This window comes from Cupressus sempervirens, chromosome 1 (genome assembly GCF_028749045.1).
Source record: "Cupressus sempervirens isolate cs-2001-9-10 chromosome 1, ASM2874904v1, whole genome shotgun sequence".
In the NCBI taxonomy this organism is placed as follows: Eukaryota; Viridiplantae; Streptophyta; class Pinopsida; order Cupressales; family Cupressaceae; genus Cupressus; species Cupressus sempervirens.
The window spans coordinates 246,579,840-246,601,227 of NC_143118.1; the positions used below are offsets into that span (position 1 = coordinate 246,579,840).

At 34.9% G+C, this 21,388-nt stretch overlaps 1 protein-coding gene across 2 annotated transcripts; it reads left to right on the plus strand.

The window, feature by feature from the left end:
• The first annotated feature begins 885 nt into the window (after positions 1-885).
• On the plus strand, positions 886-20,625 carry LOC149577078 (inactive rhomboid protein). 2 transcript variants are annotated; one of them, XM_089821987.1, is made up of 11 exons: positions 886-1,559; positions 16,645-16,935; positions 17,032-17,103; positions 17,264-17,327; positions 17,412-17,569; positions 17,683-18,090; positions 18,183-18,302; positions 18,769-18,855; positions 19,042-19,146; positions 19,241-19,327; positions 19,447-20,625. In XM_089821987.1, the coding sequence occupies exons 1-11, from the start codon at positions 1,026-1,028 to the stop codon at positions 20,194-20,196; spliced, it is 2,676 nt and encodes an 891-aa protein (XP_089678113.1). In that variant the 5' UTR covers positions 886-1,025; the 3' UTR covers positions 20,197-20,625. The 2 variants fall into 2 exon arrangements, with proteins under 2 accessions (XP_089678113.1, XP_089678121.1); XM_089821995.1 differs by having other exon boundaries at positions 17,264-17,321.
• Positions 20,626-21,388: the final 763 nt, after the last annotated feature.

Here is a 21,388-nt window from a genome sequence, read left to right on the forward strand (position 1 = left end):
ATTATTATTACTGATTGGTAAGAGGCCAAAGCCAAGGTTAATTATTTTTATATGTTGTGATTAATTATTTCAATTACCATTGTGTTGTAGGCTCTTGCCTCTATTTAAAAGATTTGCTAATATTTCAAAATTATAAATATTTTTAATTATTAGAATATTTTACTATAATTATCTAGAAGATATCAATCTATAAATTTTTAAAATTGTAGTAATAGATTTAAGATTTTGAATGTTTTTGACCATTTTAATTTTATCTTCATTAAACTTTGATCATAAAACAAATATTTAAAATAAAATAACAAATTTTTATTAACCATTAATCTATATATATATAGCTCAATTGTAGTGTATCTAATTGATTTTTATGTTTAATTTATAAAAATTACAATTATTGATTAATTTAAGAAAATTAAAAACTGCAAAGGGGGTTTGTTCCCCTTTTTGTCAATTCCAACGAGCAATAGAGTTTCTTTTTGGTCATTATTTTGGGATAAGAAGAGCATATTCGCCAATTTTAAAAAGTTCATCGCCTTGCAAATAGAAACCCGGGCCCGCATATTCCAAAACTTGAATTTGAAAAAAACAACAGAAAAAGCATAAAATTTGGAAAATAAGATTAAAGATTGTATAAAATTTGCACGTATGGCGACAACGGTCACCAACTTCGCGGAGGCCGCTCCATTTCAAACGGCTACACAGATAATCTTAGAACGACAGCAATGAGGATTATTATTACATTCTTAAAATACCCCCAAACTTAGCCACAACTAAGTACAGCTAGCTGCTACGGATTCTGCCATTTCTCGGCGCACTCGTTAAACTTTCCGCCAAATTTAAGGCAAGAATTCAAATTAAGACTTTCCCTCACCAATTCCATTTTGTCTGTTAGTAAAACAAAACGGAATGGCTAAATTTACACACTGGTCTATCTGTGCGCTCCATTTCTGATGGATAAATACCATAGAAGAGGAAAGACGAGTTTTTTGAGATCAAGATGAAATGCTTCCGTAGGATTTGATTCGACCATGGAGGAAAATCGCCTACAACGCCGCAGTACTCTCTGCCCTGGCGAACTGCGGAGAATATCGGGGTCTTTTTCCTCCAGCGATGATGATTTCGCTAGGGTTATGGAAAGCGGGTTTGAAGACGAGAAAATGGCGTTTGAACAGAGCATGATGGTTTCGATGATACCGCGGTTTGGGCGTCGCAGGGGATCCATGCTCACGCGCAGTCGAATGAAGCGGTTTCCGAATGATCCGCGGTCTCAGGATGCAATGTGGAGGTCGGCGGTTTATTCAATGTACAGTGCAAATGAAAGGCGGTTTTGTGAGGACAGAAACGGTTCGGAGGGTTCTGGATTGCTGTCGCTCGACGGATGTTTGGGGGATGCAGAGTATGATGAGAGAATTGGGAGGGAATTTTGGGAGGAGCAGGAATTTACATGGGATCGACTTTCGCCGCTTCAGAGGGTTTTGACTATCGCTGTGGCCGCTGCTGCAGCTGCCAATTCAAAGCGCGGGGATGAAATTGAGCTCCTCCAGCGCTCCCTCCATGAACGGGTATGTAATGTTTTGGTCGATTGAAAAAAATAATTTCAACTTTGATTGAGATGCCCAGTTTTTGCCCGAACTGATGTTTTCCAGATTGTTTTTATTTAATATCTCGTTTATAGCCAAAGTGAAATGTATTAATTGAAAAGCCCCGTTTTTGTCTGAATTTAAGTTTTCAGATTGACATTTTTGAGTTTCTAGTGGAATTGATTTTAATGTTCCGCAGGAGGGGCAATAAAATTCAAATATGGGATCCAATGGGCCCCGCATCCTGAAAGTAAAACTATAGGATTAGATATGTGTGCCAACCCAGGGCAAAATTATTCTGAAATTCAAAGTTTTACAAGATTTTCGTGAATGCTAAAAGTGTCCTATACGTTAGCCAAGGGTTTCCACATTTATTTATTCATATAGAAGAAGATTTTTCATGAAGTCAATGGTGATTTTAACGCATTAGAAGTTGGAAATACGTTGAATTTAACACTGTTGCTTCAGTATCAGATGATCTGGATTGCATTTGATGCGAAACAAACAGTGACAGGTATTCACATGTTTTAGAAGCAAATTGTCCCTGATATGTGCCGTCAGTGCGGCTGGTAGATTTCTGCCCTTTGAGATTTAAAATTCTGGTTATGAGATTGCCTAATTAAGGGTCTGTTTGGTTCGTGGAAGATGATGGGAATTGACCTTTTTCATAATCTGGATTTGAAAAAATTTGCCTTCGTTTTAAAATTGGCAAAATAAAATTAGAATACCAGACTTTTAAATTTGCCTCAAAAACTAGGTTATCAGACTTCCCTCTAGCAACTAGGAATTCAAAATCAAAACCTGGTTACACTTTTTGAGGAGTGCAAAAAAAATTAGATTGGACTATTTTTTGGAGTCCGCCTGCAACTACAAGCTTCGAATGCCTTGTACTATAACATTGTTTACCTAGATCTGTGTTGGAGCAGAAATTGCAGGTATGCCCTACAGGGTTTTTAATTTATTAAGGTTTAGAAAGGATGAGTACTATTACATGATCTACTTCTCTCTATAAATTTCATGAGTGTTCATTTTGATTGGCAATGTTTATAAAAATTTAATAAGTTTTATCTGATATATTCTACCAAATCACAGATCTTTTATAATTTTCGTGATCTTGGTTGGATACCAGATTGCAACCAAACCCTGATTAAAATTTCTAAGGGTTTTGAGAGTCATAGTAGTAGGGCGGGGGAGAATGTCTCATATCCTTCCATAATTTTATCAAATTTAATTGTTTATTTTCAGTGTGATTTCATAATCTGCTAAGGTGTGACCTTGTGCTCCACTATGGCACTAAAGATTGCTTCGTTGTTAACTGCAACAAACCCCAAATGGATGCTACATGAGTTTCTATTTTACCATTACTAGATGTATTTCTATTTTATCACTTAGTTGAAATTGTTATTTTCATTCTATTTATGTCTCCAATTCCAAATTTAAGCCCGTGGGATTAGAAATTGCTCAAAGCATATTATTAGGAATGAAATAGAATCATGCGGAAAAAAGAGTAAAAAATGAGAAAGATGCGAATCTGTGAGAGATATATTGTCTGATTCTGAATTTAAAATATTTCATGCAAGTAAAAATGGGAAAGATGTGAATCTGTGGGAGATATATTGTCTGATTCTGAATTTAATATATTTCATGCGAATGATGTTAGAGATTAGATTCTGCATTTAAGCCATTGCATCTGAATGATGTTCCAAATCTGATTTTTTATTCTTTTTTCAAACCATTGCATGAATTTGTGTTCTAATTCCAATTTCAAATTAAGGAACCAAATGCATAAAAATGCATCTTCCCACTCATCTTCCAAGTGAAACAAACAGTTCTAGTAAAATCCCAAAAATAGGAATGAAGATTTGCAAAATCTTGATTTGGCTAAGTCGAGATTTGTAGAAATCTCGTTTTCTACAATTCCACGAACTATACAGACCCTAAATGAAAATCTTCCATTTTCAATGGAGCTCTAGATGAAGTTTTACATAGTACTCAAAAGAGTCCATTCCAAGTTAAATTTGAGCACATTGATGGATTTTTTCCATTTTGCTAAATTTTTGGAGGGATTCTATTGGATCCCTCATCCATGCCAAAGAAAGATACATGCATGACAGCATAACATTGAGGCTAAAGCCCAGTTGAAACAAGCCTGAAAACTCGGCAAATTCCCAAAACCATGGCTAATAAAATCAGATTTGAAGGTTTGGCTTGCGGATATGGTAAAAAATATTGTGGATTTGTGTTTGTTTTGAGTAAATACATTTTTTTTTTGAAAAATATACACACATACATTTTTACAGGAGCAATTAAGCTCAAAATAACAAGTACCATTTTATATAAATAAAAATATATAATTTTTAAAAATACTACAACATCAATTAGTCAAACCTTGAATGTCAATTTATATATAAAATTTTAAATTTTAAAATGTCATCATTAATCCATTAGATTTCAATATCAAATGAGTCTTAAAAACATTCATAGTCAATATAAGATACTGTAGATGCTAGTATATTAGAAAAATCATAGAAGTATAATTTGTTTTGAGGAGAAAATGGCAAATCAGAGGAGTAGATTTTTTAGAGAATTTGGATACAAAAAGTTTCAAAACTTTATAGGTATATGATATAAACAGAATTTATACATTTATATGCAGACTTTATCGATTTATATGTAGGCAAAATTTATATGCATGTGTAGAAATTTTGATACAAATTTATACAATATATATATAGAAAATTCTTTATACATATCAAATAAATATACAGAAAATCTAATAATTTATATAAAAATTTATACATATACAAAAAAAAGTTAGTATACATAAGTTTTATAAAATGTATAAATATACAATCACAATGTATAAAATGTTAAAACAGAGTTTTATAAAATTTAAAATTTGACTAGAGAAAATCAATATTTTTTACGAGATGTATTGAACAAAATTTCTGTAGAATGTAGTTTTTTACCAAATATATGTTGGATACCTTAGGAGTGCACATATGAACACATTTATTTACATAATACACAGTGATGCAAACAATAAATTCGATGTAAACAATACAAACTCTATATAAGCAAAATAAATTTGGGAAATACCTGTTATTGCAGCACAGATGATAGGTCAGACGCATTGTCTCTGCTTCAAATTTGTCTTCCTTTATTTCAAATGTGTCTGTCTCTGTTTTGTCTCTTTGCTTTCCTGTCTATGTGTCATCTCAAATGTTTATGTGTGTCTCTGCTTTCCCAACTCTGCGATTTCCTGTCTACGTGTGCTGTTTAGGGGTTTTGTCATTTCTTGAGTGTCAATTTAGGGTTTTCTTTGTTTTTTGATTGTGATTTTGTGCAGATCAAACACAATTTATCCTGATTTAAATCCAATTTATCGTGATTTGTTTTAAAAAAGTTGTTGATTGCTTGTTGACTATTTTTTTCAATTTTTTGGGGTAAAAATTGACCAGAGTCTCGAATGTTGATTAATAGGGTATCATTGGGTTTTTTTTTGTTGCAGATTTCTGCTTCTATGAGAAGAATCATAAGTGGTGCCATTAGCATGCACATGCTTGATAGGTGGCTTATCCTAAACTCTAAGTGTAATAGTTGGGAAGCATCCACGTTAGTATTCTTTGGCTTGATATCTGACTTTCTTAAGTTTACTTGATTGCATTTTACCAAGTGAATGAAGGAATATGTTCTTCTTAGACGTAGATGAACTAGAAACAGACATTAAGGAATAATGTCGAAGAGTTGAAGTTATAAAATTATAAATTATAAATAGAACTTCAAACATATCACTAATATAGCTTGTGATAAAACATGATTGGAAGAAGTTGTAGGTTTGAGAAGTTTAGGCCTTGAGAGTACAACCACTTTTGAACATCAACTCTAAACTTGTCATGAATCATTACATTACTTTGGCCATTGGGGTGTACAAAATCAATGAACTCAAACTTGACTACATCTTGCCAATTAGTATTCAGGGAGGGCTCTACATATTATTTCCTTGAACTCTTAGCTAACTTCAAAATCTTTAGAATTAGGCAAGGGTCTACTTATTATTGCCTTGTACTATTTGATAACATTACAATCTCTATACGGGCAGCCTTCATTGGCATGGAATAGATCCTAGTACTATAGTATATTTGAATTGAACGCAAAGGTGAGAAGATGTAGGAAGGCAGTTGTTACAGTGAATAATAAATTTGCATATTTGAAGTGTTAATGGGCCTCAAAGGGTAAATTCTTTGTAGTTAGGTAGGGGAAAGATCATGTGGTGTCCTCTTGAGATAGGATGGGTCAAAATCAACTTTGATGGCACTTTTAAAGGCAACCTTGGGCCTTCGCAAATTGGTGTGGTAGCAGGCAATGAGGCTAGTAACATTTTGGCCATATTAGCCCTTAGCGAATGGCACGAACAATTTGGCAGAGTGTTTAGTGGCAATGAAGACAATTATGTTGGGGATTAATTTGGGTTTTCGAAAGATCCATTTGGAAGGTGATTCTTAGATTGTGGTTAATGGCATTATTTAAGGTGAATTGGATGCGTGGTATTTGGATGGGCACATGAGGCAAATTTGAATCCTGCTAGATGAAGTAGATGAGTTTTGGGTCACAAGTGTTTAGAGAGGCTAATGACTTGGCAGACAAATTGTCAAATGTTGGGGTGTTAGGGTCACTTACAGACAAATTTGTATTTTTTGAAGACTTAAGATCAATTAATGCTTCAAAATTAGACTTAGATTTTTAAATAATAAAGGGATTGGATGACGTATTTGTGACTCATGTTTGGAGTATTGTGAGCTAAAATGAGGGTGGGGTGAGTGAATTGGCGACAGGTGGTTGTACTTCCCGTTCGGAGTAGGCATGTGTGGCTTCTCTTGCTGATGCGAAACTATGATGAGGCGATCATGCCTTGATTGTAGTGCCCTTCTGGAGAGTTTGCAAATGTCGTTAAATGGGGGGAGTTTTCAGAATGGAGGTGTGTTTGTTTTGGTGTTGTGTAGTGTTGAGAGGAAGGGTGATGGAGGCTAATTTCTCTTTGAAAATTGATGATCAAATTTTGACATTCACATGGTTTATCACTATGAAGAGGTTGGGCAATGTCTTCAAATATGATAGTGAAGAATAGAGCACTGTGTATGATTTTGGAGAGGAGTATCTACTAAAAGACTGACGTCCACATTCAAACCTAGATATTTCATCCCCTTTCCTATCTTTGGCCCTTTTAGTGGGCTCAAACATGGAGGAAGTGCAGAGAGTAGCTAGTGCTTGTTTGGAGCCAAAATGGGTAGTTGGAATGAATGACATTGTTGCAAGAGTGGAGGTTGGGGTTGGTTTGCATATGGCTATAGGGTTGTGGAGGTTGATTGGTGCAGGCGACGAAGAATTGGAACTGCTAGTGATATGGTTCTCTGTGAATCCAAAAAAATGGGTCAACGAGTTTAACTCAAAAAACTACACAGTTAAATCTTGGGTGCAAATATGTGGAAAATATCTCCTACTTATCAATTGATGAGTATAAGGGGCTTTCTAATGAATGGTTCATAAGGTGCAACACTTGGTGAAGGTTTTGCAAATGGGGTTGCAAGCAAAGTGGGCTTAACCACGGAAGAAGCTTTGTAGTTAAGCATTCTTAAGTTGGAGTAGTATTGGGATGGGTGACCTATCGGGAAATCTCGGTGCTTCACCTCTGTGAGCATCACCTAGATCCAATATGTGCTAAGTGTTCCATTTATTCTCATGAGAGATGGATTTGTGTGAATCACTACTCATGAAACATGAGTCAATGAGTTTGCCTCATCATAATTTGACTTGCTGTGGAAATATCTCCTACTTTTTAATTGATCAGCTATAGGGGCTTTCTAATGAATAGTTCATAAGGCGCAACACTTGTTGAAGCTTTTGCAAATGGGGTTACAAGCAAATTGGGTTTAACCACGGAGGAAACTCTGTAGTTAAGCGCGCTCAAGATGGAATAGTATTGGGATGGGTGATCTCCTAGGAAGTCCTGGTGCTTCACCTCTATGAGCATCACCTAGATCCAATGTGTGCTAAGTGTTCCATTTATTCTCATGAGAGATGGATTTGTGTGAATCACTACTCATGAAACATGGGTCAATGAGTTTGCCTCATCATGATTTGACTTGCTGTGGAAATATCTCCTACTTATTAATTGATCAGCTTAAGGGGCTTTCTAATGAATAGTTCATAAGGCACAACACTTGTTGACGCTTTTGCAAATAGGGTTACAAGCAAACTGGGTTTAACCACGGAGGAAACTCTGTAGTTAAGCGCGCTCAAGATGGAATAGTATTGGGATGGGTGATCTCCTAGGAAGTCCTGGTGCTTCACCTCTATGAGCATCACCTAGATCCAATGTGTGCTAAGTGTTCCATTTATTCTCATGAGAGATGGATTTGCGTGAATCACTACTCATGAAATATGGGTCAATGAGTTTGACTGAAAAACTACACAGTTAAATCTTGATAACAATATCACAATTTGACTTGTTGTGGAAAATTTCTCCTACTTATCAAAGGGTGCATATGTTGAAAGAAAGGGAGGAGTCGAGATTGCTGCTAGAATATCTAAGTTATCAAGAGTAGGCCTGGCGATGGGAGTGAGTACTGGTGGGAGGAAAAGAAAGACCACACCTTGCAAGTCCACAACCTTGATTGGAGATGACAAGAGGCCTGTGGTTCGACATCAATTGCGTGTGGTTTCCTGGGGAGGAGGTGGTGCTTATAGTGGTGGGTTGTTGGGTGGCGGGGCCGCTTTCAAGCTAAGGGGTGGTGTAGTTGTGGCGGTGAACGTGTCTTTGTTGGAGGAGTGCTCGGGTGGTGTTGGTTCCAGTGGCGCAGCGATTGCAAACATGTCTGGCAGTAGAGATGTCTTTCCTAACTTTCCTGTGAGGAGGTGGCCTGGTGGTTCCAACGATGATGTGATGTGGACTCATTGTTGTCCATTTGGGTCTAAGTTTGAACATAGTGGCTTTCCATTGTCTTGTCTTGTTTTGTATTTAGGGAGATAAGGCTGTTATTGTATTGAAGGAATGCAATGTAAGGGTGTTTTCTCACAGCCACATGGTGACAGTTTTGATATTTAAAGTTCTATCTTTACTACTAATAAAATAATATCATTACCAATAAAAAAAAAAATTTGCATATCCATTTTCTTCTCCTAGGTTCTAGTATGCATATGATAAGCTTTCTTAATTGTTGACTAATATATGTGTCACATTGTTGAAGGCATCTTATCCACATGCATCATGCTCATGGAAAATCATGGTTACCAGGAGACCCGTCTCCCCCCTAAAAGTGGCGTCTCGGAGACCGAGACGCGTCTCGGAGACTTTTCGCGTCTCCGGAGACCTCAAAAAAGGTTGGAGACTTCATGACGAAGTCTCCTGAAGTCTCCCCGTCTCCTAATCCAAAAAGTGAAGTCTCCCCGAAGTCTCCTGATAAAATATAAATGTAAAATATAATATTAAATAATTTTATATATTTTAGCCCTCATTTAAATGTTTTTAATGCAAAAATCTAAGGTACTACATGAATTCCATAACAACTGCTTGGTGATGTACGTCACCTACTGGAACACGATACAAGTCTAAGACAACATATTGGAAGCTGTACAGGATTGCAGTAAAGATCCCAAATCACATAAATTTATGCGGCTGAGGAATTAGGGTGCAAAAACTGTTGTTAGTGCATTAGAAGATAGTATTACGTATGTTACAGAAATCTGATATGCAAATGCTTGATAATAGTATTATTCCTCATGAAAACCAAGCATCTATTTGCTGATAAAGACTCAGCGATAACAGTGATAGACTAGAGGATTTATGTATGTTAACATGAATGTATTTGGTCCCATATTTCTGTTTTTTCAAGAGGATATCATGTTTCAGTTTGATGTATAAGTCATATTTGTTATTCGTACCTGTTTATCTGCTGTTGGCAATATCCTAGTACCAATATAGGAATCTTTGTTAGTTGAATCTGTGTAACTGGAAAAAAAACACTATTACAAAATGATTTACTCCCTTTTAAACTAAGCAATCCTAACTCTTAGTTAGAAAATAGAAATCCTAAGTGTGTCTCTATGCATGCATCGATGTTGAATAATTCAATAATTTTCACAAATTTTTTGTAGCAATGCCAATTTGTCAGGTCTTAAAATCTATTTCAGTAATGTGCTTCTGTCTCTGACCGCTTATTATTATTATAATCTTTGACAGTTTGACTCTATGAATCTATTTTAATTTTTAATGTGACAACACTAGTATTATTAATTTATTATTTACTTTAGTCTTTTAGTCTTACGGTATTACTATTTTGAAATTTTGAAATTTTGTATTTACTTTTAGTATTAGACTCTTTGAGTTTAAACTATTAAAAATTTATTTTAAACAAAAAAAAAAAAAAAAAATTGCCGTCTCCAAGTACCCCCGTCTCCTATTTGAAAAATTGCCGTACCGGTACCAGTACCAGTACCGGAGACCTCAAAGTCTCCCCGTCTCCCGGTGACCTTGTGGAAAATGTATTCTATTGTTAGCAAGTAATGTTCCATTTAGTCTCATTCAGAGTGACCCACTTTGTGACTAATTTCAGGATCAAGTGTGATCACATGTGATTGTGAGTCTTTTTAGAGATATTTTTTATTGCAAATTTGTCTCTTGAGATGTTGTGTATCTCTCTCTCTAGTTATAAGAAACTAGGTTTACTAATTTGAATGTAGTCATTTGTATTTATAGTTTTATAATATCTAATCCTTGCACAAATGTCATTTTTGTTTCCAATTTTTTAGGAGATTGTGACTCTTACCAAGTTACATCTCTATGACCTTCATCCATTATGATCTTCTCTTGCATCTTGGAATGACATAGAGAATCAAAATGGTTTGAAAGGAATTTTATTTTGAGGGTTTTTACATTCTTAATTTTCAATATTTTGGGTGGCTGCAATTTTTTGACAATCTAGTCAATTTATTAGCTGCAAGTTTTAACTACAAAATGACAAAAACATAGAAAATTTGCAATTGTCTCTAATCAGCTTCTTCTCTTATTGTAATTGTCCCAAATCAGCATCATCTGACATTGTTATTGCCCCAAATCAGCATCTAACATTGTAATTGTCCCAAATCATTATCTTGTAACGTTGCAACTGTCCCAATTTAACATCTTGTAACATTGCAGTCATCCCAAATCAGCATCTTGTAACATTAGATTTTGTTCACCAAACAACTAGGATGAACTATAAACCATAACCATGAAAACATGCCAATTTTTCTTGCTCTAGTTGTTTTGTACATGGATGTGATTACAACCTTATAGATAGTTGATGTGAGTAACCTGAAAAAAGCTTTCTAGTGCTTAATTCTCTCTTACATGAACACTTAGTGAGGAATACATGTTGTATCTATGTTATTGTTTAGATCCAAGAGAGCTGGGTTAGTTTTAAAATCTTGTGGGTTTTGCCTTGGTTGAACTCGAAGCAATTTAGGTTGATTTTTTTTCCTATGTTATTGGATCTGTGGCTTTAGGTCTAGGTGCGCTTTGGGTTGGGGTAGTTGAAAAGTTATAAAATTGAGATTAAAAAACTTCAGCAATATACTCCTTTCCTTACTTTATTTCTAGCGGTTCATCTTGGATATAGTATATTGGACATGTTTAAGGCTATGAATTAATGTATCTTACATGACAACGAGTTAAGGTTTATTCAAATTCATTTATAGTTTTTTTATAATGTTTATTAATACATGTTTAAAATTTATAATTTTGAAGTTGTTATATATATAATTTATAATATATATATATATATATATATATATATATGTTAATAGTAAAATATACATATATTATATATTATACCATAGTTCCATGACTTAGACTCAACTATGATTGGGCAAGGTCAAATCGACTTGTGAATCAACGATGACTTGTGTATGACTCGACAAAATAAAAAACCTTTGAAATTTAGAGATTTTTAACAATTTAAAACTTGTTTTATGCACCCATTATTGAATAAAGTTTAAAGACACTATAACATCATCAAATAGAAGCTAATTTGATCACATACATAAACATCCATCGAACACAAGTACAAACATTAATTGTAGTAGAAGGAAATAAAAAAACATAGATATGCGGAATTATAAAAGTGTCTAATGTATATAAAATCCATGATATCGAATGTTCCCAAACATATGTAAACAAAAAAGTGTATGGCTCATGCTCTAGCCCAACCTCAACTTGAGCCTTAGAGTTGTCTATTTGCCTCCTACAAAGGCATCTAAGGTAGGTTCTTGATGATTGACAAACCATAGTCAGTGTCAATGAGGTGCCACTCTGATCGACATCAGCTGTGCAAGTGCATGATCGTGCTATATCCTTTTCCTTTGCCATAGCCATAGCCACAACCTCATCCTCTCTATCTTGGTTTTCCTCTCTTCTCATAACAAGCAAATAAGAGACTTTTTAGGGCAGGAATGAAAGGATATGCAAAAAAAGGCTAGGGAAAAAGTAAGTATTTTTTGTTTTGTTTTTAAATCTTAACTTGGCAGATGATTGCTGTTGCACGGGGGTCATAGGACATGGACTTGGTGGGTCATGGTATGACTTATCATGTAGTCATGTCTCATGACTCAATGGTTCATATAACTGCCAAGCAATTCAGAGCTTGCGACCCACTTGAACTCACAAAATTGCCACAAGTAATGGAACAATGTATTATACAATAAAAACATATATAAAACTGCCATTTATGTATATAATATTAATATTTTTCATTAATAATAAAAATATATAATCCTATATATTAGTAATACTATTTGTATCCCTACCCAAACCCAAACTAGCAACTTAATTTTTTTCCCCTTAAAAAGTGCATTTGCTCCCAAATAAAACATGGATTCCAATTCATTTTAGTGACAAAAACTAATTCATATCTCTTTGGTGTGTACCATGAAGGTTTGTGGTTTTGAAAGTCTTAATTTGTGTTTGGTGGTGGGAGTTTGACCCTCTATCTTTTCTTGGTGTTGTCCTTAGACCCTACTTACATAATTGCCTTTGGCCCACTCAATAGGGGTGTTGTCCCTTGACCCTATTGGGGGCACTATTTCCAAACCTTTGCAAGAGGTCATGGCCTAACTCGTTGGCTCGACGAGTCATGTGGGCATGACACATGACTCAATAGGTCATATAATTGCAAGGCATTTCATAGCTTGCGACCCACTTGAATTCACTAAATCGCCACAAGTTATGAAACAATGTATTATACAATAAAACATATATAGAATTACCATTTATATATACAATATTAATATTTTTCATAATTTAATAAAAATATATAATGATATATATTAGGAATAATATTTATATCCCTACCCAAACCCAAATTAGCAACTTAATTTTTCCCTCTAAAAAGTGCATTTGCTCCCGAATAAACATGGGTTCTAATTCTTTTTAGTGACAAAAACAAATTCATCTCTCTTATTGTGAGTGAATACAAATGGTGTGTACCATGAAGGTTTGTGGTTTTGAAAGTCTTAATTTAGGTTTGGTGGTGGGAGTTTGACCCCTCTATCTTCTCTTGGTGTTGTCCTTAGACCCTACATGCGGAATTGCACTTGGTGTTGTCCCTTGACCCTATTGTGGGCACTACTTCCAAACCTATGCAAGAGGTATTGCTCCTTGACCTTGTTGGTGGCACTTTTCTTGGCCCCTCCCTAAGCCTTGTTGTTGGGGGCACTCCCCAAGACATCCACAAACCTTATTTGACTTGCTGAGTACTCTTCAACTTTGCAAACAATGCTTCCAAGTTTGCTTACATGTCCTCGTCTACAATAGCCATCAAATTGAACAATCTTCTTTAATGTGTTATGTGATGCTTACTGGTTTTCCTTCTTGTCTATAGATGACCTATTTATTTGGAGGGATGATGCTATTAATATACAATGCCTATTCTTATGTTATAGTTATAGTAATATAGTTTATTCAATTATGTATTTGGTAGTGCTAGTGCTAATGGCACAATGGCTCTTCCAACTTTCAAGTATATACATTGTCTAAAGTGGATGGTGATGATAATTTTGAAGATCCATATGATGATGCATGATCATCAATGGCTGATTATTGATGTTTGACACTATAATTTTTTAAATGTGATATATATCATTGTTAATTTGAACAAGGCTATTTCCTAACTAGTCATTAGTGGGAAATCACCCACATGTTAAGTTTAATTAAGTCCTAGGTGTCACTTATGCACTTAGTTTAGTTATCTAGGCATTTATATGCATTTAATGTTTGTGGCATAACCCCTAAGCCTTGTTGGGGGGCATTACCCCTAGACATCCATAAACTTTATTTAACTTGCCGAGTACTCTTTGAGATTGCAAACTATGCTTCCAAGTTTGCCTACATGTCCTCGTCTACAATAGCATCATTAAGTTGAATGCTCTTACTTGTTAATATACAATTCCTGTAGGCTATTATTATGTTACTTGATGCTTACTTGTTTTTCTTCTTGTCTAGAGTTATCCTTTTTATTCAGAGGGAATGATGTTGTTAATATACAATTCCTATTATTATGTTATGGTTATAATAATATGATTTATTCAGTTATGTATTTGGTAATGCTAGTGATAGTGCTAGTACTAATGGCACAATGGTTCGTCTAGCTTTCTAGTATGTACATCATCTAAAATGGATGGTGATGATAGTTTTGAAGATCCATACGATAATGCTTATCATTGATGGCTGATTGTTGATGTTTGACAGTATTATTTTTTAAATGTAATATATATTTTTGCTTGTTTGAACAAGGTTATTTCCTAACTAGTTATTAGTGGGAACCTATTCACATGTTAAGTTTAATTAGGTCCTAGGTGTCATTTATGCATTTAATATTTGGGCCATGTTACTTGTTGATACTACATCATACATTGCCTTTATAAGCTAGGCATCTTCTTGTACATTTCATATTCAACCACATCCAATCAATGCTTTCTTATTATGCAAGTTCTCTTGCCATTTCTTGTGGAAGCTGTTTTAGTCTTGCAGGGATTCTAGGGGCGTTGAGAAGTCACCTATCCACCCCAAAATACTATCAGAGCTGCAGATCTGCCAAGTTTTTGGTTCATATTGGAGAAAAATAATTTTTGAATTTTTTCTTCACAGCCACAAAAAACTATCTAGATTCATCTAATTTTGCTAAGATTAGTCAAATTTTGCGAGAAAATAAAAAAAGTAAAATTACAAAGAGAGTTATTAGAAGAAAACAAATATTCAACCCTATTCAATCAGTGTATTCTTATCATGCAGGTTATCTTTCTATTCTCTCTTTTGGAAGCTATTGTGGCCTTGCAAAGGTTTTGAGGGTGTTGAAGAATCACTAATCGAGTCCTACAATCTTGACATTCTAGTTGACTAATTGACATTGTAATATTTTTTAATTTGTAAAGTGATTTTGTTTATTATACCAAGTATGATGCTATGCATGGTATTTTGAATTTAATTTTTTCTACAAATATGAGTATACATCTGATATCTCTATATTCTTGTATGGAAGAACCCAAAACGATTCAAACTCCCAATTTGTTTTTTTCCTCAAATCCACAAAACCTGAACATGAACATTCTTGAATATTTTGATGTGTATTTTTCTCTGTTAACTGGCCATGAAAATCCGTTTGTGTACAAATGACAGCAGGTGTACAAACCATGGTATCGTTACCTTTTGACTTATATTTTTGGACATCACCACTTAAATTGGCCCAGAATTTTTTCAATATTAAATAAAAGGAATGTGTTTACATCTGATTCCGAATGTACTCGTTTAATTCTACATTTGTGAACATTTCTTGCACATATACTTGCTGCTGTAGAAAGTATCACTTGGTTGCACTTTAATCAACCCTCTAACAAGAGGTGAGTTTTTCTACTAACTAGACGTACTGTACAGAAATGAGAAATCACCTCTATGTACTGGGCTATCAACAAGATGCGAAGTGTCATCTAGGGCTTAACTCTCTCTTACACCATCACCATGTTAGAAAAAGTCATTTATATAGTTACAACGGTCCTGCTACTAAATCTGATCAAATGGATTTCATACCTTAGCCTGTGATAACAATAATAAGTTAAGGTCTAAGATCAGCATACCAAAATAAGGTATGAAAAATATAAACATTGAGGTATGTATTCACATTTAATGCTGAAGGCTGATGGTTCGTTCCAACCATAGAGAGTCAAAAAAGCGACTGAAAATATGCTTGGGCCACAGGGGACAGGTAGCTATCACCTAATGTACCCAGGCAGTTCACAAAGAAAAAATGAAGCTCTCATTTCATTTCCTTTTTCTTGGAAATTCAGCAATGGGGTGTGAATATATCCTACCCATCTCTCTATCCCCAAAATGTCACCTAAGGGGGATGGTGTCAGAATTTTCAGGGGATACAAGCCTGGCAACATATGTTGATAGTTCTTAACTTTCAGCTTTGTTTACCTCTTAATTCATGTCATTTTCGTCCCACCTAGATGCAGCTACAAAGCATTGACATCTCATATTACTTGGGGTATAAATTCTTATTGAACCTGAGGTAATTAACTGTGCTTCCACTCTTCGCGATGTTGTGCTAAGTTTCAGTCTAGTTGAAGCAACATCAGAGCTCTTCATGAAATCTTATAATTTCTATTACTTAGGTGAGTAAGAGTTATCACTTTTCGAACGCTTGCCCAGATACTGCTAACCTTTTTAACCAAATCTTTTCTGATCTACATTTTGACGTCCTAGCATGTTAGCTTGCTGAGTAATTCCGGAGTCTGAGTTGCATGACTATGATCTTGAATGTGACACCAACATGGTTTTCCATTCATATGTGGGCAGAAACTTGCATAATGTTTTCAGTAAGATTTCCCCTCATTGATAGATTATAAATTTATAAGTAAACATAATCAATGCTCATAGCTCTTGGTTGTTGACGAGTCTCTCAATTCTATTATAAATCTAGTTTACTGTTTTTTTCCATTGTTTTGTTTTTCTTAATTTTGGCCTATGCATTTGCAGAACCAAGCATTGGATGATATGCGGCATAAGCTGAATGATTTGTGGGAGATGATATTTTCCTCGCAGGATCAGCCCACTAGTATAGAAAAGGATACAGAGAGAGGGGATAGGGTTAGAGAATATGGAGATGATTTTAAAATTGAAAAGTTGATGAGTATTTTCAGTTGTCAGTCGCGTGGGCAAGGAAATATAGAAGTAGCAGTGAATTGTAAGGAGAAAACAGGGGAAGCAAAGGCAATTTCGGTTGATCCTCCTCATGCACCATGTGCTGCTGCCATTCTTGAACTGAAGGTGAGACCGTTAGAGGCTCATATCCTGTAAAATGACACCACTTTGTGAACATGTTTGAATGAAGTCCTGATAATGACTTGATGTGTTGTTAAACAGAGGAGGACAGAATGCATATTACAGAAGGAAGCATCTAATGTTACAGCTGCATTTGCTTCATTTCTAGAAAAGGTTTAACTTTCTTTACGTGCTCCATGATAATATTTGACTTTGTGAAGAGTGAATTTCTTTGGCTGATATTTGGGAATAATGTTCATTTTGAATTTTTGATTGGTTTAAAGATACTGTATATAGTCATAAGTTAACCTAATATGAATAAACCTTCTTTCAGTTTGAAGGCTTGGAAAGCGCTGGAGCTATGCTGATGCATGAAGGAATGCAGAACAAAGGTCAAGGTTAAAAATCAAGTTTGTTTATGTATTGATTTTTATGCAACTTTCTTTTTTTTATTGAATTTATTTTATTGCTCTGAAATGCAGGCTTTGCCCTTGGAGATTTGAAATATTTGGTGGAGCAAGCTTCCACACAAATAAATTCTCTACAGAAGTCCTTGTTTGAGCTCTGGCATACCCTTTTGCCTGAAGTTTTGTGTTCTGTTAACATTTCTCCTTCAGAACTGGACCATTATCTTGTTAAGGTGTTTAATAAGACTTGTGACAGTTACTATGTACACATGATTTATGTCATCCTAATTTGAAATTTCTTTCAAGTTTCTCCCTTTGATTTTGATTTGTTGCTTTGTTTGTCTAGGCAAAATCAGAAAGCTCCATGTTTTTTCCATCAAAACAATTTGATACTCAGGAATGGCAGCAGTGGTTGAGCATGCGGGAACATGCTTTTGAAGCAAAATTTCTGCCAAATCTTCAAGATGAAATGGAAGAAGATGGGTTTTTCTATAAGCTGCCAGTTGCTGCAACAGAACAAGAGGAACGCCGACTATCTGATATGTCAGATTGCACATCGATTGCCTCTATTTCCGAACAAAATATTTGGCCATCTGTCGAAGTTGATACTGCTTCTGCTATAGTCACTTCATTTGAGAGAACCATAGACCACATTATTGCACCTCCTGATACACAAAACTCTGGGGTTAAAGATTGTTCAGAGGAATCTATTGTAGAAAAGCTGCTCAGTGAATTGGAAATTGCTGCAGCAAAAGTAAGTTTTAGTTATACAACTTTACTAAATATTATAAAAATAGTCAAAATATTTCCACATTAGAATGGGTTGTTAAAGATTTCCTCGTGTAGGTAGCGAACATGGAGTCTGAGTTGGGAAGGCTTAGGGAGTATATTAAAGAATGTGATAAAAAGGTAAAAGATGCAGAAGAAAAGCTAGCTGAGGCTCTCAAGGAAGGCGTTTACAATCAGGTATATTGAAAATGCATGTAAAAATCATCTTTATCTCAAAGAACATGGTTAAATATTTATTTTCTTACAGTCCATATCTGACTAGGTGTTATATTTTCATGAAGTAGACGACAACCATCCATTAACCAAGACATCACTTGAACTTTATTAAATATTGATAACAGTTAAATTGGGTGAGGTTTTATGTGTCTTTAACCAGAAGTTCATCATCTCATCTTTAATCTTCCTATCCTTACCAATTATGTCACTGAATGTGGCGTTATCTCTTTGTCCAACTCCATTCAACCATAAAATAAAAAAACAAAAGCTGAACAAGATGTGATGATCTATTAGTATTAGATGATATGTACAAGTATATATGATATATCAAGAAATGGGACTACATTGTTTTCAATAGATTGTACTATGCTCATGACAATTTATATTGAAGGAATATTGTGACAACAAAGTATTTTTATATGTATAGGCAGAAGCAAAATCAGAATTGGTTGATTTAGTAGAGGAGCTACAGCATGGGGACCACGCTTCAGTCAATCATATTCACAATTGCCAGGTAGGTTTATATTTTATTTTTTAGGGCATATTACAACCTGTTGGCTGTCTTCTGTTACAGCTTGAGAGTCATGGTTCACGTGATCTTATTCACAACTGTAAAATAGCTTGACGATTTCTATTTAAATTGATTGAATTCTGCCATATTTGATATCTGCTTTCATAATGCCATTCTTCTGGACCACAGTTGAACCTTGCAGCAAAAGAAGAGGAGATTGCTCATCTGCAAAATGATTGTAAGAAGAAAGATGCCATCATAAAAGATATGACTTTGGCAGTACAGAGATCTAAGGTTTCACATTGTACTCCATCTTATGCATCTTCCAAATTCTTTGATTTGGATGCCACGACAGTACTTCCTTACCATCATTCTTTTTGTTTGACAGAGACTAACCATTATGGAAGAGATCTGTAAGAAAAAAAATTCTACTATCAAGAAACTGAAAGAGGATCTGATTAGTTTAGAAGAGAAGGTGAAAGAATTTATATTAAATTCCATCTTAATAGTATCTGTCCAGTTATTTCATTTTCCTCTAGATTGCATTTTCTATTATTCTATCCTTGATGCTCATTTTGTCTTGATTTTTTACAGGTTTCTCAACTAATGAATCTTAAGATACCACCCTCTTTGCTTTTGAACAATGAAATTTCCATTCCCCCTGTCATGTCTACCAATTTTCTTTTTGACTTGGACATACCTTCATCGCCTGATAGTACTGATAATACAAATGGTTTTCGATTTCAACGCTTGACACCTAGAAAAAATCGGGATTTAGTTTCAAGTGGGTACACAAGTTCATCTTCTCATGGATATAATGAGAAAGAACATATATCAACGTCTGCCATTGGAAGATTCAGAAGAGATTCTACTGGCAACAGCAGAAATCCATCACCTACTTCTGGAAGATTCCGATCTGAGTCCACGACAACCAGCAGAACTTCATCACCTGTGTCTGGAAGATCTAGAAGGGTATCATCCACTGGAACTAGTAGAAGTTCATCACCTACTTCTGCAAGATTCAGACGGGATGCTTTTGGATATAACAGAACCGGAGAACATAGTTCCAAGGTAAATGCAGCTCAGTCATCACGGACAAGAGATGGTCTTTGGAAGAGCGCTACTGACATACGATATACAAATGAAAACAGAAAATCAGACTCTTCTTCAGTTTCACAAAATATAAAGAGTTCCAGAAGTGGTAATGTTCTTTTGGGTGTAGACACTAATTCAAACTTGAAATCAAAAAGATCAACACCAGAGCCCGAGGAAGTACAGCGAGTTACAAGAAACAAGCATATTAACAAGACAAAGGAAGCTTTCGTGCGGAAGAGGTGGATGTAAACTCATTTGTGAAATCCCTTTTGATTGAGAAGTCTGTATGCTATTAGTGTTATATCTATGCATTCCAACTCCATCGCAGTCTAAATATTTCAGTATGCTGTTATATGTCATCTAGTTCAATCTGTAATGTTCAGAGAACACCTTTGGCACTGTTTTAGTGGAGTCTGGAACTATTTAATATCACAGACAGCAAGAGCATTGAATATGACGATTTCTTGCTATCTCCCTGATTCGTTGATAATATTTTTCCAGATGCAAAATATGTACATGTAGGATTCTGTTAGCTCATGTATCATTAATCATAGACTAGTAGCTTATTCTTTATTCCGTCATCTATAAAGCACATTAAGTTGCTTTAATTGTATTACAAGAAAACATGTCGTTGCCTCCATAAATGAGAAGTATATGCATTGCATTTTTGAGATCAAAGCAATGTCTCTTTATTAGGTCTTTACATTTACACATGGTTTTAAGTATCCACGAGTTTTTAAATATATAGATTTGGGTGCTCATTTTCTTTAAGGGATTCTTTTTTGATTGAAAAATGAATGTGCCATTATATTTTTTCTTCGAGAATTAAATATTGCTATTATATTTTGGATTTCGACATCCACATGACTTGTTTTGGAAACCATTTTTGAGAAAGCTATATGCTTTTATGTCAATGCAGTATATCCATTTTAACTGAGAAATCCTTATGCTATTATATCCTCAAGCTCCAATTCCACCATGAGCAATGTATTTCAGTGTGCAGTTTACTGATTATGTCACCTGGTTCGATCTATGAAATGCAGATAACATCATCTTCGACAAAGTCCTAGTAGATACATAGATAGCAAGAGCTTTGGCAGGACTATACTTGCCGTAGATATTCATTCGGATATATATTTGGAAATCTTAGAACCCTGTTAACCCATGTACAAATAGTCATAGGTTATTCTTTACTCCTCCATCAATGGAGCCCAACTAGGCGCTTTAGTTTAATCAATTGTGAAGGAAATACGCGTCTTCATATTTTAGAACCATATATATTATATTTGAGAATAATTAAGGTACACTTTCTATTAAGCTTTTTCGTTTACATGTTCTTAGCGCTACAAATTTTAGAATGTGGAGTTTTAAATGTTCATGATAAAATACAAGTCATTTCGTCTTCCTACGATAACGATAGCCTTGATGAATTCGAGGTAAA